General features: G+C 43.4%; 1 protein-coding gene across 1 annotated transcript in view; it reads right to left on the bottom strand.

Annotated features, from left to right (window-relative positions):
• Window positions 1–4999, bottom strand: part of PRTG (protogenin) — a 247392-nt gene extending 242393 nt beyond the window's left edge. Inside the window, exons 1-2 of the mRNA XM_030190411.1 lie at window positions 4933–4999; window positions 1890–2192 (exon numbers count right to left, since the gene is read on the bottom strand). Of these exons, the coding sequence (XP_030046271.1) occupies window positions 1890–2192; window positions 4933–4999 (370 nt within the window). The remainder of the gene's footprint in view (window positions 1–1889; window positions 2193–4932) is intronic.
• Between the last annotated feature and the right edge of the window lie 12808 nt (window positions 5000–17807).

Below are 17807 nucleotides of genomic sequence, written 5' to 3'. Positions count from 1 at the left end.
TTCTCTTTTGAAAATGAGCTGGACAGGGAAGAGCACCAAAAGCAACCCTTGACTGGGGTACTGCATCCTGGTGAAAAGGCTGAGGTTCTGTAGAAATTCACAATACATTATAATAAGCTTCTTTTCAAATAAAGATTGAAAACTATTACTGCAAAGACTAGAAAACTTTGGAAACTAAAAGATGCTTGTGTCACTGTTAATAAGACTGCACCACTGATATGATGAACACCAATCACTGGGCTTTATTCAAAAATAACTTTTTTTCTCATTCTGATTCTAGGAAAAGCAGAAATAAAAATCAACATATAATTCATGGGTGACACCTTCTTATTGGACCCACTTACTACATCTATGACTACCTTGAGAATTATGTTCAAGTGATGGCATTTGAAAGAAAAAAACGTTTATTGAATAATTCCATTGACTTCTGAGTGAAGATGAATCTAAGCTCAATGTATGAGCATGACACAACCAGTTTCAGGCTCACATTAGGCATAAAAAAACATATTAACTGACTTCTAAAAGTCAACAAATATGATTACGTGACAATCCAAGTGTGAGACTGAAAGGAGATGGCACCCAAAGACTTGTTTGTATCAACTGGTGTCGGGAACCTCTAGGGCTTCATTTCTGAGGGGAATGGCCTAGAACACAGTTCCACCACTTCTTTTCGGACTGCACAGCAGTAGAGGGTCACTGTTGTTCCCTCTAAGCTGAGCAGGAGTCCTCCACCTACATTCTTGCCAGTATGGGGTGCTATTTCACTATTACATTTTCAATAGTGAGGGACAGGAAAACTGTGCAGGACTCCATGGAACCTGCTTGTACCTAGTGATACCAAACATAATATTGAAGCAGCACCCCCCCCCCCCCCCCGCAGCAATGGAGTTGGGAGGACTCCTGCTCAGCTTAGAGGGAACAAAAGTAGGGGTGTTCTGCTCCGTCCTTCCCTTCCAGGCAGCCTGGAGGGAGGGAGTGTGCCTGGAACAGAGCACAGAACAGTCACCCTAGATCCTAAACTAGCCCCTCTTCTTTGGTTCTCCTGCTCCTGGCCCAACTACCTCCTACTCCAGCTCCACAGTCTCATTTCCTTTATGTCTACAAATTAAGCCTTGTTTTCAACACAGCTTGTAGATCAGTTAAACAATGTTGTATGCAATTGGAAAAGCCAATAGAGAAATTTAGATCTGATCCCATTTTGGACTGCTACTAAGAACCGCTTTTCCCTAATGGATGGTCATGGATAAGAGGGCTAATCCATTTTTCACACCCGAGGTGGTTGGCCCAGTTGTCCATGTGGCCAATAGGGATAGCCCATTCAATCACATGCTAAAATCTGCAGCATTCCTTGGTTTTTAGCTTAGTCCACTTATCCATAGGCAAATGTTGAGGTCTTATGCACTAGGTCCAAAAGGTTGCAAAGCAGCAAAATTGAAAGTTAGCTCATTTGTCCCTAAGTTCATCCAAATGTTCATATACAACAGAACAGTGGCATAAGCTTGATATACTTAAGCCATATTTCACAATGAACACAAAATGTATTTGATCTCTTTTTGAAAGAAATTATATGTAGGCATGGTGGTAATTCTTACATTTTAGCAGCATTAAGTTTTTTGAAAGCAGAAAGATCAACCCTCCTGAACTGACGATAATCACAGTTGTCTCCCCAGTGAATGCAGGTCAGGTGGCAGATTGTTCCCCCTCCCCCCTCAAGTCAAAAAGCACAAACCACTCTCAGCACAAAGCTCAGCCCCCACTACTGGACCTCAGACAAGGGACACAAGTGATGCTCACACTCTTGTGATCACAGTCACTACACCATCACTGTGGAAAGAAATAAACAACTGGAGAAAAAATAATCAAGAAGAAAAAGAAATCCTGGAACTTACTTGCTAATGTAAGATGAGCTTTTTGACTTAGGATTGCTCCGTGTTTGTTCAGGGCCAAACACTGGTACAATCCCTCATCACTCTGCTCTCCTCGCTTGCCTTCCACCTCACTGATATACAAGGAGCCGTTGGACAGACTGTAGATGCGTTCACTCTCAGAAACCTTCACTCCGTTTTTCAGCCATGTGAGGGTGATGGGAGCTTCTCCTTGAGCCCAGCAATCTAAAACCACTGCATCTCTCCTTGCAACTGTTATGTCCTGGGGCTCTTTTACAAAATACAGCTCAGTGAAACAGCTCACTCCTAGGGAAGAGAACAGAATACCAGCCGTTATATAGTTGTAATGAAGAGATAATCAGCAATCACACATTTCATTCAACAGAACTATAAACAACCCCTGCCTGCAGGGCCCATGTTAAGGGGGTGCAAACAGGGCAATTGTCCTGGGCCCCAAGCCTGTCTGAAGCTAGACATACAGAGAGATACAGCCAGCTGGTGGGCTTTGGGGCCCTCTCCCAATTTTCTCTGCTCTTGGCCTTGCCTGCCCATACTGCACTGTGCAAAGTTTTTAAAACTTGTGATACAGTCTTTTACTTGGTCTGTGATTGATCCACACATTCATTCACAGAATATAGACACAGGATGTAAATTATGTGAAGTTATGAAATCTACAAAAAAAAAGTGTGCTTTCTACTTAAATCTATGTAAGCCACATTGAGCCTGCAAATAGGTGGGGGAATGTGGGATACAAATGCAATAAACGCAAAACATTTCAATCCCAGGCCAGGTTTTATTATGTATTTAAACACATTTTTAATATAGAGTACTGCAAAAGTTGGGGCTGCATTATGAATAAGATTCTGTATTTCAAATTGTCGGCCTTTCACCCCTCCATCTTATCTGTCTAAAAATATGGAACCCCTGACACCTAACTAGGGAACTTATCTAATAAAAGCAAACAAAAACAAAAAAAGAGAGAACCCAAAAAATTAAAAAAAAAAAAACAATAGTAACAATTAAGAAACATCTTAATGAGAAGATGAAGCCTACAGTGTACCTAACTTTTCCCTATCAGCGGAACCACTGAGCGCAAGCTTGTTTGCTAATTTTACAAGCTTGTCAAAAAGATCCTAAACAGAGAAAGTCGTAAAAGTCTGATTTTACAAGAAATCATTAGCAAAAACCCCTTTGTGCTGAAGGTTTATTTTCCTCGCTTCGGAACTGCTTTAAACCTTCCGCACTGCTCCCCCTCCGGGGAAAAAAAACTTCATTTTTCGCTACAAACTGAGTCATTATAGGTGTCTTTTCAAGAAGGCAACTTTTTTTTTTTTCCCTTTCTCTCCCGCGGATCGATTTACTTAACTTCTGCAGCTCAACAGAGGTATTTAAATCACAAACAACAGAAACTTCCCCACCAGGTTTGTAACTCTTGCCGCTTGCACACAGTGGGAGAGGGATTAGCAAACCTTGATTTCAACTTTTGTGTATTGCCTACTGTTCCAGAAATGCGTACCTAATTGGTGGCTTACAGTCTAATAGGGTGAGAGTTGTTTAATTAAGCAATACACATTTTGTTAGCATAATGACAAAAACAAAACCACCCTCTGTTCCCCTCCTCCAAACCCTGCGACTGCACCTATCCATACAAAAAGACAAAAAAAAAAAAAAAGATGGTTACAGAAATCCCCAGCCTGACCCACCCCTCCCCCTTCAGTGCACACCGAGGCCACATATCTACTACAATTATTCCAGCATTTGGGTTCTCTCTTTCATGGATGTAAAAGGTGTTTTTTTTTTTTTTCTAAAGCGACGTTTGCAGATGGTTCAGGGCTCCCTCCTGAACAAGGAGCCCACCATTAGCAACAGCAAAATGTACCCCCTGGATTCCCAGGCACTTCGTCAATGCTGGGATAAAACATCTGCAGTGTATTTCGAGATAACTCGCCCGGGGGGTTCCGCTCTAACTCATTCCCGTACTTTTGACTATTTCACCCTGAATCTCAAAACAACAAAAATACATCTTAAGAATCAAAAGCTTTTCTTGCCAGCTAAGGCACATATGGCACACCCTATATGTGTATCCCTTCCCTTAAACCCCTCTTGTCTTCAGTCCCACTGGATTTTGCAGAGACTTAAAATAATTTAGCAAACGTGACAGGAAAAGATGTTATTTTCAAAGCAATGGAAAACAAGATCGGCTTTAGCATTTTCCAATCAAATCTGCACTAACACCTTTCTTTTCCCTTTCTTTGCCTGGCACTCTTCAAAAGCCTTCCCTAAACCTCGATTTTATGGCCACACTAAACAGATTTGATACGTCCAAACGGCAGAAAATGTTATCCCCACCATGCCCTCATATGCCTTTACATTCAAATACCATTATTCTCTATCTCGTAACAAACATAAAAAGTAGGCTTCCAAAAACACATCTTGCAAACAAAAAAATTATGCTTCCACTCAAATGCTGGATTAAAACTTTTAAATCTAACTGTGCTGCAGTTGATCTTGGCATCTGAGCCCTAAAGTTGCAAAAAAAAAAAAAAAAAAAAGTGTATCATCAATATAAATAAAAGCACGTGTAGCTGCGAAGCTTCCCAGCCCCTTTCTTATAAAAGCAGAATAACATTCTTCATAAAGCAAGGCAGCAGGTAATAAGGCCGGTGAAGTGAGGGACTAACTAACGGAGGAGTCCACAGCGCGGCCTTAGCAGAGCTGGGGTTACAACTAAAGATGTTGTGACCACTCTAAAGGTTTTCTTAACGGAGGAAAAAAAAAAAAAACCTCCTCCTAACTCTCCCTCTGCAGTTCACCGTGTTTTCAGTTAAAGTTACAAAAAAAAAAAAAACCCCACATCCTGGAAAGTATGCGGGGTTTCCCCCTTGCAGAGAAGCCGTTGAGGAGATAAAGGACTATCTGACCGCTGGGGACTTCTTCCACACTGCCAAGATGGACATCCCTCCACCTCCCGCACATACACGCGTACCGGTAATTTCAAGGCTTGTTGTTTTCTACAGAAATGTTAAATCCTGAAACCTGCACTCACCTGAAACGCAAAGCAAAACCGCGCAGAGCAGCGTTCGGTCAGACATCTGTCCCGTTGAAAACGCCATTTATTCAGTGGTTTTCTTGCATGCTCCCACCGCGCACCTCAATCCTCCACTCGCTCTCTCACTGAGCTCTAATCGGCCTTTGACTCAGCAGCGTTCCGGACCACGTTTGGGACTCTTTTCTCTAGGCGTAGGGACAGGGCAGATTCGACCCCTGAGCAGCCCCTCTACAATAGAGGGGGAGGGGAAGGGGAGGGCAGTGTCCGGCAGGCTGGACATAGAAAGCATTGGTATAGCCGGGACTACTTAGTCTGTGCTGCTTCATTTGGCCCTGTGAAAGAAACGGGGCGGGGGGAGGGGGACTGGATGATGGCAGGGCGGGAGAGAGAGGGGGAGGGAAGGACTTCGGGGACCCTGCGTACGCCTCGCGCTCTCTCAGCGATGGACAATGCACCTAGGACAAGGGGAGGGAAGGAAAGAATAGCTGACCTTTACTTATATAGTCAGACAGGCAGGTTTTTTTTTTTTTGGAGTAGGTAGAAAGGGAACACACAGAGAAGTAATCTGCTAGGGGCAAGAGGAGTGGAAGAAGAACAAAATACACCGGTTTACACAGGTAGCACTTTGGTGGATGGGGGGAAGGCCGACAGTCGCTCAAAAGAGCATGGTTCGGGATAAGGTATCTTGGGGGGAAGGCCGACAGTCGCTCAAAAGAGCATGGTTCGGGATAAGGTATCTTTCAAAGATATCACCATAACAGGGAAGATAGAGTATCCTGATAGTGAGGTTGCAAAAGAGATTGTAGTAGATCGGGTATCTTTAAATAACAATAAAAATCAGACAAAAGATTGCCAGTTAATACTGTCAAGTACTAAGCATGATGTACTTAGGAACAACAAACATAGTTTGAAATGTCTATATGCGAATGCCAGGAGCCTAAGAAATAAGATGGGGGAGTTAGAATATATTGCACTAAATGAAAAATTAGATATAATAGGCATCTCTGAGACCTGGTGGAAGGAGGATAACCAGTGGGACACTGTCATACCGGGGTACAAATTATATCGTAGTGATAGGGTAAATCGGATTGGTGGAGGGGTAGCATTGTATATTAACGAGAGCCTTGAATCAAATAGACTGAAAATTCTGCAGGAAGCAAAACACTCCTTGGAATCACTGTGGATTGAAATTCCATGTGCAAAGGGGAAAAGGATAGTGATAGGAGTGTACTACCGTCCGCCTGGCCAGGACGAACAGACGGATGCGGAAATGTTAAAGGAAATCAGGGACGCAAACAAACTGGGCAACACAATAATAATGGGGGATTTCAATTACCCGCATATAGACTGGGTTAATGTAACATCTGTACACGTAAGGGACATAAGATTTCTTGATGAAATCAAGGACAGCTTCATGGAACAGCTAGTTCAGGAGCCGACAAGAGAAGGAAAAATACTAGACTTAGTCCTTAGTGGTGCTCATGATCTAGTGCAGGGGGTAACGATACGAGGGCCGCTTGATAACAGTGATCATAATATGATCGGTTTTGATATTGGCATTGAAGGAAGTGAAACTAGGAAATCAAGTACGCTAGCGTTTAACTATAGAAAAGGTGATTACGACAAAATGAGAAAAATGGTGAAAAAAAGACTGAAAGGAGCAGCTCGCAGAGTAAAAAACTTGCATCAGGCGTGGATGCTGTTTAAAAACACCATCCTGGAGGTTCAGGACAAATATATTCCACGTATTAGAAAAAAGGGAAAAAAGACTAAACGTCAGCCGGCGTGGCTAAACAGTAAGATAAAGGAAATCATTAGAGCCAAAAAACAATCCTTCAGAAAGTGGAGAAGAGAACCAACTGAAAGTAACAGGATAGATCATAAGGAATGCCAAGCCAAATGCAAAGCGGAGATAAGGAGGGCAAAAAAGGACTTTGAGAAGAAATTAGCGTTGGAAGCAAAAATACATAGTAAAAACTTTTTTAGATACATTAAAAGCAGGAAACCGGCCAAAGAGTCGGTTGGGCCGCTGGACGAAAATGGTGTTAAAGGGGCGATCAAGGAGGACAAAGCCGTAGCGGAGAAATTAAATGAATTCTTTGCTTCGGTCTTCACCGAGGAGGATTTGGGGGGGACACCGGTGCCGGAAAGAATATTTGAAGCGGGGGAGTCGGAGAAACTAAACAAATTCTCTGTAACCTTGGAGGATGTAATGGGTCAGTTCAGCAAGCTGAAGAGTAGTAAATCACCGGGACCTGATGGTATTCATCCCAGAGTATTAATAGAACTAAAAAATGAACTTGCGGAGCTACTGTTAGAAATATGCAATCTGTCCCTAAAATCGAGTGTAATACCGGAAGACTGGAGGGTAGCCAATGTTACTCCGATTTTTAAGAAAGGTTCCAGAGGAGATCCGGGAAATTATAGACCGGTGAGTCTGACGTCGGTGCCGGGCAAGATGGTGGAGGCTATTATTAAGAATAAAATTGCAGAGCATATACAAAAACATGGACTGATGAGACAAAGTCAGCACGGATTTAGTGAAGGGAAGTCTTGCCTCACCAATCTAATGCATTTTTTTGAGGGGGTAAGCAAACATGTGGACAATGGGGAGCCGGTTGATATTGTATATCTGGATTTTCAGAAGGCGTTTGACAAAGTGCCGCACGAAAGACTCCTGAAGAAATTGCAGAGTCATGGAATCGGAAGTAGGGTATTATTATGGATTAAGAACTGGTTGAAAGATAGGAAGCAGAGAGTAGGATTGCGTGGCCAGTATTCTCAGTGGAGGAGGGTAGTTAGTGGGGTCCCGCAGGGGTCTGTGCTGGGTCCGTTGCTTTTTAATGTATTTATAAATGACCTAGAGATGGGAATAACTAGTGAGGTAATTAAATTCGCCGATGACACAAAATTATTCAGGGTCGTCAAGTCGCAGGAGGAATGTGAACGATTACAGGAGGACCTTGCGAGACTGGGAGAATGGGCGTGCAAGTGGCAGATGAAGTTCAATGTTGACAAGTGCAAAGTGATGCATGTGGGTAAGAGGAACCCGAATTATAGCTACGTCTTGCAAGGTTCCGCGTTAGGAGTTACGGATCAAGAAAGGGATCTGGGTGTCGTCGTCGATGATACGCTGAAACCTTCTGCTCAGTGTGCTGCTGCGGCTAGGAAAGCGAATAGAATGTTGGGTGTTATTAGGAAGGGTATGGAGTCCAGGTGTGCGGATGTTATAATGCCGTTGTATCGCTCCATGGTGCGACCGCACCTGGAGTATTGTGTTCAGTACTGGTCTCCGTATCTCAAAAAGATATAGTAGAATTGGAAAAGGTACAGCGAAGGGCGACGAAAATGATAGTGGGGATGGGACGACTTTCCTATGAAGAGAGGCTGAGAAGGCTAGGGCTTTTCAGCTTGGAGAAGAGACGGCTGAGGGGAGATATGATAGAAGTGTATAAAATAATGAGTGGAATGGATCGGGTGGATGTGAAGCGACTGTTCACGCTATCCAAAAATACTAGGACTAGAGGGCATGAGTTGAAGCTACAGTGTGGTAAATTTAAAACGAATCGGAGAAAATTTTTCTTCACCCAACGTGTAATTAGACTCTGGAATTCATTGCCGGAGAACGTGGTACGGGCGGTTAGCTTGACGGAGTTTAAAAAGGGGTTAGATAGATTCCTAAAGGACAAGTCCATAGACCGCTATTAAATGGACTTGGAAAAATTCCGCATTTTTAGGTATAACTTGTCTGGAATGTTTTTACGTTTGGGGAGCGTGCCAGGTGCCCTTGACCTGGATTGGCCACTGTCGGTGACAGGATGCTGGGCTAGATGGACCTTTGGTCTTTCCCAGTATGGCACTACTTATGTACTTATGTACTTATGTAGACGATAATTTAGAATAAAATGGGTAAAATAAACATGGAGAGAGACAGACTAGGAAGAGAGTAGGGTCAAGCCCATAAATGCACAGGAGATATAGAAAAGCTTTCAAAGGTATGCAGGAAAGACATTAATTGCTTAGTAAATTATGTTTAGTGAAGGAAAAGTAATTAAAAAAAAAAAACAAGGGTAGGGAACGCCAAAGAAAAAAATCTTTACAGAAAGAGGGAAGGAAAGTAAGAGAATCAGCTAGCAAACACTGCCTTCCTTTCCTACTTAAAGGGAGGGAGAAAAAAGTGCTTTTTCATGAAAAGGGGGGATCAACCTGCTACCCCCCTGCCAGGGCCGGCTGAAAAGAATGTGGCACCCTTAGACTGCTTTGACATGCTCCTTCCCTGCATTGGCAACCCTACTACTACTACTACTATTTAGCATTTCTGGTACCCCCCCCCCCCCCCCCCGCTGCATGAACTACCTTACAGCCAACTCCCACTGCATGCCCCAACTTAGGTCTGGGTCCCAGGATAACAGAGACAGGAGAAATCCCCATGCTCTCATGCCTCAGCAGTTGCCATCTTCAAAATGTATGCTACTATATAAGGGCGTTTCCCCCTTATGTAGCAGCTTTAACCCCCTAGTGATTACCACTAGAAGTCAGTGGTACCAGTTTGAAGACAATAGGAGTAAGTGGGGATTGCTCCTACCCCTGGCACCCTATGACCCTTGGGATGAGTAGGGGTTCTGGAGGGATATCATGGTGCTGTGAGGTGGGCGGAGAGAGAGGAGGAGAAGGAGCATGGTTTGGAAAGGTAAGGAGCTTTGGGAGGTTGAATTGGGTCCATTATACCACCAGGGATTTGAGGTCGTCCCAAGGGAGGGAATTTGGGGGAGCTCAGATTCCCTGCACTTCCACGGGTAGTACCTGTTCTTACATTTAAGCTAGGGCTGCACATTAATTGCTATTAACACCATGATTAACATGTTAATCATTGATCATGATTTAAAAAATTAATTGCAGTTAATGATTAACTGCTCTCCCTCCCCCACCCTTACGCCAGGTCCAGCATCTCTTCCTCCCTTCCTGGACCGCAGTCAGCTCTCCTCTCCTGTCCCCTCCCCCCCCCCACCCAGTTTACCTTGTTATCTAAGCCTTTGCCCTGCAGCGGCAGCATATTGAAATGCTGCGTTGGCTTCTATTGGGCCTTTCCTTCTGACCTGTTTGGCCCCCTTCTGATGTAACTTCCTGTTTTCAGAAGGAGACGTCAGGTCAAAAGGAAAGGCCCAGTGCAGGCCAAGGCAAACTTTCAATATGCTGCCACTGCAGGGGGAAGACTTAAATAAAAAGATACACGGGGAGGGGAGAGGCACTGGCAGTCCAGAACAGATGGCAGGTGGGCGGCCGTGCAAGCGAGGGAGGGGGGAATTGAAGAAGAATGCGGGAGAGAGGGAGAATGCAGGTAGGAGGAGAGGCACATTTGAGAGAGAGAGAATAGGTGAATGCACAGGAGACACATGGGAGAGAGAAAGAAAATGGGTGAAGGCATAGGGGACAGAGAGAGAATGGGTGAAGGCACAGGAGGCGAGAGAGAGAATGGGCGAAGGCACAGAGGGGCACATAGGGAGAGAGAGATTGGGTGAAGGCACAGGGGGCACTTAGAGAATGAGTGAAGGCACAGAGGGGTGCATGGGAGAGAGAATGGGCGAAGGCACAAGGGGGCACATAGGGAGAGAGAGAAAGTGGGTGAAGGCACAGGGGATATATGGAGAGAGAGGGAATGGGAGAAGGCACAGGGGAGCATATAGGGAGAGAGAGTGGGTGAAGGCACAGCGGGCACTTAGAGAATGGGTGAAGGCACAGGGTGGTACATGGAGAGACAGAGAGAGAGAGAGAATGGGTGAAGGCACATGGAGAGAGAAAGAGAGAATGGATGAAGGCACAGGGGGGCAAATGAGAGAGAGAATGGGTGAAGGCACATGAGAGAATGATTGAAGACACAGGGGGCACATGGAGAGAGAGAGAATGGGTGAAATTGCAGGGGGCACATAGGGAGAGAGAATGGGTGAAGGCACAGAGGGGCACATGGAGAGAAAGAGTAGGTGAAGGCAATGGGGGGCATAGAGGGAGAGAGAAATAGTAGGTGAAGGCACATGGAGAGAGAGAAAGAATGGGTGAAGACGTGGGGCGGATGGAGAGATAGAGAATGACAATGGATGAAGGCACAGGGGGGCACATGAGAGAGAGAGAAAGAATGGGTGAAGCAAGTTGTTTAATTTTTTAAAAAATTTATGTGGGTCTACTTCAGGACTATTGATTAAACTTTCTTCACTCATTATTAGGCATTCTCTGCTTGATAACAGTGATCATAATACGATCAGATTTGATATTAGCTTTAGAGTATGTATACACAGGAAATCCAATACATTAACGTTTAACTTTCAAAAAGGAGACTATGATAAAATGAGAACGGTAGAAAAAAAACTTAGAGGAGCAGCGGTGAGGGTCAAAAATTTACATCAGGCATGGATGCTGTTCAAAAATACCATCCTGGAAGCCCAGGCCAAATATTTTCCGTATATTAAAAAAGGAGGGAGGATGACCAAACAACAGCTGGCATGGTTAAAAAGTGAGGTGACGGAAGCTATTAAAGCTAAAAGAAAATCCTTCAGAAAATGGAAGAAGGAACCAACTGAAAATAATAAGAAACAGCATAGGAAATGTCAAGTCAGATGGCAAGCTCTGATTAGGAAGACAAAGAGTACATAAGTACATAAGTAGTGCCATACTGGGAAAGACCAAAGGTCCATCTAGCCCAGCATCCTGTCACCGACAGTGGCCAATCCAGGTCAAGGGCACCTGGCATGCTCCCCAAACGTAAAAACATTCCAGACAAGTTATACCTAAAAATGCGGAATTTTTCCAAGTCCATTTAATAGCGGTCTATGGACTTGTCCTTTAGGAATCTATCTAACCCCTTTTTAAACTCCGTCAAGCTAACCGCCCGTACCACGTTCTCCGGCAACGAATTCCAGAGTCTAATTACACGGGTGAAGAAAAATTTTCTCCGATTCGTTTTAAATTTACCACACTGTAGCTTCAACTCATGCCCTCTAGTCCTAGTATTTTTGGATAGCGTGAACAGTCGCTTCACATCCACCCGATCCATTCCACTCATTATTTTATACACTTCTATCATATCTCCCCTCAGCCGTCTCTTCTCCAAGCTGAAAAGCCCTAGCCTTCTCAGCCTCTCTTCGTAGGAAAGTCGTCCCATCCCCACTATCATTTTCGTCGCCCTTCGCTGTACCTTTTCCAATTCTACTATATCTTTTTTGAGATACGGAGACCAGTACTGAACACAATACTCCAGGTGCGGTCGCACCATGGAGCGATACAACGGCATTATAACATCCGCACACCTGGACTCCATACCCTTCCTAATAACACCCAACATTCTATTCGCTTTCCTAGCCGCAGCAGCACACTGAGCAGAAGGTTTCAAGAGGGACTTTGAGAAAGAGATTGCGTTGGAGGCAAAAACATATAGTAAAAAAATGTTTTAGGTATATTGAAAGCAAGAAGCTGGCAAAAGAATCGGTTGAACCGCTATATGACCGAGGGGTAAAAAGGGCAATCAGGGAAGACAAAGCCATAGCGGAGAGATTAAATGAATTCTTTGCTTCGGTCGTCACCGAGGATGATTTGAGAGCGATACCAGTGCCAGAAATGGTATTCAAAGCTGATGAGTTGGAGAAACTGAATGAAATCTCTATAAACCTGAAGGATGTAATGGGACAATTTGACAAATTGAAGACTAGCAAATCTCCTGGACTGGATGGTATTCAGCCTAGAGTACTGATAGAATTGAAAAATGAACTTGCGGAACTATTGTTAGTAATATGTAATTTATCTTTAAAATCAAGCATGTTACCAGAAGATTGGAGGGTGACCAATGTAATGCTGATTTTTAAAAAAGGTTCCAGAGGAGATCCAGGAAATTGTATATCAGTGAGCCTGACGTCGGTGCTGGGCAAAATGGTACAGACTGTTATAAAGAACAATATTACAGAGCATTTTCAAAAGCATGGATTAATGAGACAATGCCAACATGGATTAGTAAAGGGAAATCTTGCCTCTCCAATCTATTACATTTCTTTGAAGGGTTAAACAAACGTGGATAAAGGTGAGCCAGTCGATATTGTGTATCTGGCATTTGACAAAGTACCTCATGAAAGACTCCAGAAGAAATTGGACAGTCATGGGATAGGAGGTAGTGTTCTATTGTGGATTAAAAACTGGGTTAAAAGATAGAAAACAGAGAGTAGGGTTAAATGGCCAGTATTCTCAATGGATAAGGGTAGATAGTGGGGTTCCCCAGGAGTCTGTTCTGGACCGCTGCTTTTTAACATATTTACAAATGATCAAGAGATGGGAGTAAAAAGTGAGGTAACTCAATTTGTTGACGACACAAAGTTATTCAAAGTTGTTAAATCGCAAGAGGATTGTGAAAAATGACAGGAGGAAAGGCTCAAGTGACTGGGACTCTTCAGCTTGGAGAAAAGATGGCTGAGGGGAGATATGATAGAGGTCTATAAAAATAATGAGTGGAGTGGCATAGGTAGACATGAATTGTTTGTTTACTCTTTCCAAAAATACTAGGATTAGGGGACAGGATTAAGCTACAAAGTAGTACATTTAAAACAAATCGGAGAAAATTTTTCTTCACTCAATGTGTAATCTTCATTGCGTGCCCCCTAGTCCTAGTATTTTTGGAAAGAATAAACAAGCATTCCACTCCACTCACTATTTTATAAACCTCTATCATATCTCCCAATGGTCCCACAGTTTCCAGAAAACACTCAGTCCCAACACACAAACCACCATGATTCTTTATCAGTCCAGACAGGGAGGTTGAACAAATACATGTGTTTATTCTCAGACCTTGAAGAGTGAACAGAAAATGTGCAATCAGCAAACAATAACAGGTAACTGAAATATGGATCAATTATAACACTAACTGAGCATTTGTTTACTTTCTAAAAAGTACCTGGGGAGATCAGGACATACAGTTGCTTTCATTCTCTCTCTTCTCCCGGGCTGAAACTGGAGCAAAAGCTAGTACTACTGGGTAATTTCAAACTCCAGGACAATCAGAGCCCAGAGCAACAGCATAAACAAAACAAAAAAAGTTGGTTGTATCACTACAGGCATTTCCTTTATCTGTGTTAACTCAAGAAGGGAAAGGTCACTTCTTTGTAACAGCTTAAAACATAATATGCACCACCTGCTGACCAAACTACAGAAATATACTTCAGGAAATACCCAATACTTTTTACAGGCTTAAAACACACTATTCTGTCACACCTCCCTCCTCATGAGAGAGACCCCGGACTGTGGCCTCTACAGATCGCTGATTGGGTCTCAGTCCAGTGGCAGGGTGGCTCTGGCTTTTCTTTCCTGGAGAGGACATGAGCTTTGCCATGTTCATTGCTGTTCCCGGTGCTTATAACAAAAGATTTGACCACACTCGGTACATGCTAACAGTTTTAATCCTGTATGCTTCATTTTGTGAATAGTGAGGAGTATCTTCTGACAGAAGATTTTACCACACTCAGAACATGTGAACGGTTTTACTGCTGTGTGTGTTCTCTGGTGCTTTGTTAGCTGTGATTTATGAATAAAGCTTTTTCTACATTCAGTGCATGTAAACAGTTTCTTCTATGAAGGGATTTTATGCTGCTTTGACAATAATCTCCAGCAACTTAAACTTTTCTTATACTCTGTACATGAAACTGGTCTCTCTCCTGGGTGAAATTTTGCATTTCTTGTGAAGCTTTGTTCCTGGTTGAAGCTACTGTTATAACCAGGACATGAAGGTAGTCTATTATCAGTGTTTTTCTGATATTTTGTAAGGTTTGCTTTATTAAAACAGCTTTTCCCATATTCTATACTTGTACATAATCCAGTTTCTTTACTATTTTCCAGGAGCTAAATTAGCTCCTTTTTCATGCTGTAATCTTTCTCGTACTTAAAGCACATAAAATGTGTCTTTTATACATGTTTCCTGTTGTTCTAGTTCCCCCTTTTGATTGCAAGTGTTTTCACAGTTTGTACATTTAGATGGTCTCTCTTCACTGTCAGATCCCTCTGGTAATGTCTCTGCTAAGAGGTCAGGTACGGGCTCACTATCCTGACACTTTTCTGGTACGCTGCACACAGCTAGCACCATAGCTGTGGGATTTGCATAGGCCTTTAATATATTTACATATTTAGAAGGAGGAGTGGCCTAATGGTTAGTGCAGCTGGCTTTGATCCTGGCAACCTGGGTTCAATTCCCACTGCAGCTCCTTATAACCTTGGACAAGTCACTTAACCCTCCATTGCCCCAGGTACAAAACTTTGATTGTGAGCCCTCTAGGGACAGAGAAAGTACCTGCATATAATGTGTACAGTGCTGTGTATGTCTAGTAGCACTATAGAAATGATTAATAGTAGTAGTACATATAGTAACATAGTAGATGACGGCAGAAAAAGACCTGCACGGTCCATGTAGTCTGCCCAACAAGATAAACTCATATGTGCTACTTCTTGTGTATACCTTACCTTGATTTGTATCTGCCATTTTCTGGAAATAGACCGTAGAAATCTTGCCCAGAACTAGCCCCATTTTCAGGACACAGACCGTAGAAGTCTTGCCCAGAACTAGCCCCACCACCCAAACACCAGCCCCGCCTCCCAATCTCGGCTAAGCTTCTGAAGATCCATTCCTTCTGCACAGGATTCCTTTATGTTTATCCCACGCATGCTTGAATTCCGCAACCGTTTTCATCTCCACCACCTCCCGCAGGAGGGCATTCCAAGTATCTACCACTCTCTCCGTGAAAAAAGAGAGACGCTGCTTTCCGTCTTGAGAGTCCATAGATATAACATAATTTGTATCATTCAGGCGCCTTATGACTTTGTAAGGTCCCACCCAATTAGTTTGAAGTTTATTCTGACTTGGAGTAAAACAAGCACCTGCTGGCTCTCATAAAACTCTGTTTTGGGCCTTACAATCATACCAGGTCTTTTGCTTAGGTTGGGCTGCCTGTAAGTTATCTTACAAAGCGCACAAGTTCTTCTAATCTGTGCCTCATATTAACTACATATTCAATTACAGGGGTATCAGAGGTATCAACTTTCCCCTCCCAATGTTCTCTTATTAGATTAGCATAAAGCAGCTCAAATGGGGAGAACCCTGTAGACTCCTAAGGTACTTCCCTGTATGCAAACAGTAGATAGGGTAAGTATTTTTCCCAGTCGTGTCCCATTAAACCTTTCTACCAACCCATTAGCTCCAGGGTGATATGGGGTAATATGTAAAGTTTTCACTCCACAGTGTGCCCACAGATTTTGGATCAGCTCAGACATAAACTGCATCCTTGGTCTGAGAGTATTTCTCGTGGATATCCTACCCGGGAAAATATTTCTAGCAGGGCAGTGGCAATTTTCTCTGATTCTATGAGGGATAAGGCTACCTCTTCAGGATATCTGGTAGCAAAGTCCACCGTTGTCTTTTCCCAGTTCGGCTAGGGACAGCTAGAGGCCCCACTATATTCACAGCTTTTCTCTCAAAGGGCTCACTTATAATGGGTAAAGATTTCAGGGGAGCTTGGGGGAGATCACAGGTACGACAATAGGATACTCCCTGCCAATAGAAGTTCTGGGTCAATCTAGTGCGTTTGCGTGTCACCCCCTGATGTCCTGCTAGTGGAATGTCGTGTGCAATCTGTAGAAGTTGTTCTCTGTATGCCCTAGGCACTATAAGCTGCTTGCCTGCTGTCCAGGGCCTATTAGGATCAACAGGATCAGTCTTTCTGTACAACAAGCCCTCTTTCCATAGGATACGATATTTAACAGTCTCATTGGTTGGTTGACCAGCTCTCTGCCTCAGGGCCTCCAGGTTAGGGTCAGAGCGCTGTGCTTCCTAAAAATCGTGTCTCTGCTGGTGACTCTGACAAATCAGAGTCATCAGTCTGATCAATAGGTGTGTCAGGCTGTTCCATACTCACGGCCCTGGTCACCTCTGGAACTGATGCTGCCAGGGCCAGTCCTAGGGTTTCTGGCGCCCTCCTGCAGCCTATTAGTCGGCGCCCCTACCCATCCAAGGGCGGGATCACTATGGCTCTGCCCCTACAGTAGTCACACCCCTTTTACCAGCCATGGCATCATTGAAAATATTAAACCAGTATAGAAGAAAAATAACTTGTAGGGGTTTTTTCATTATAAATAATTTCTGTAAGCTGTTACACTCCATTATACTCAAAATGACACAAACCAAATTAGCATACAGACCATGAATTATGAGAACAGACAGTCTTGCCAACTCTGAAAAACAATGGGTTAGCAAAATCTCTGAATCTAACAAACAGATCCCTATTCAGACACTTGGCCTTGCAGTCACACATGCAGAACAGATATCCCCTCTTCAAATTCTTCAAAAATTTACCTGAAAACCTAAGAAGTTAGACTCTGCATGCAGCTCAATACCAGAAAAACAGAAAGAAACACATTGCTATACATTGCAAAATAAGACAGCAGATGTAGCAGATGTAAATTCTCAAAGTGGACATATTCCAAACACTAAAATGAAAATAAAATGATTTTTTTTCTACCTTTGTTGTCTGGTAACTTTGTTTTTCTGATCATGCTGGCCCAGTATCTGATTCTGCTGCTATTCCAGGTCTTCCTTTCCATTTATTTCTTTACTTTCCTCCTTTCTTCTTCATTTCTTGCTCTATATCCATAAATAAAAGCTGAGTCCTCTGCAGACCTGACTGTCCAGTGGATCCAGCTTCTGCCTATTTTCTCCATCCATGTGCAGTTTTTCTCCTCTCTTCCTTTTCCCTCATCGCATCTCCTTCCTCTGTCTTACCTCCCCTCCATCCATGACCAGAATTTCTTCTCTCTCCCCTCCATCCATGTGCATCTCCTTCCTGTCTTCCCTTCCCACA

Source organism: Microcaecilia unicolor, chromosome 1 (genome assembly GCF_901765095.1).
Source record: "Microcaecilia unicolor chromosome 1, aMicUni1.1, whole genome shotgun sequence".
In the NCBI taxonomy this organism is placed as follows: domain Eukaryota; kingdom Metazoa; phylum Chordata; class Amphibia; order Gymnophiona; family Siphonopidae; genus Microcaecilia; species Microcaecilia unicolor.
The sequence above is the reverse complement of the archived record's forward strand: the minus strand, read 5'-3'. Positions and strand labels throughout refer to the sequence as shown.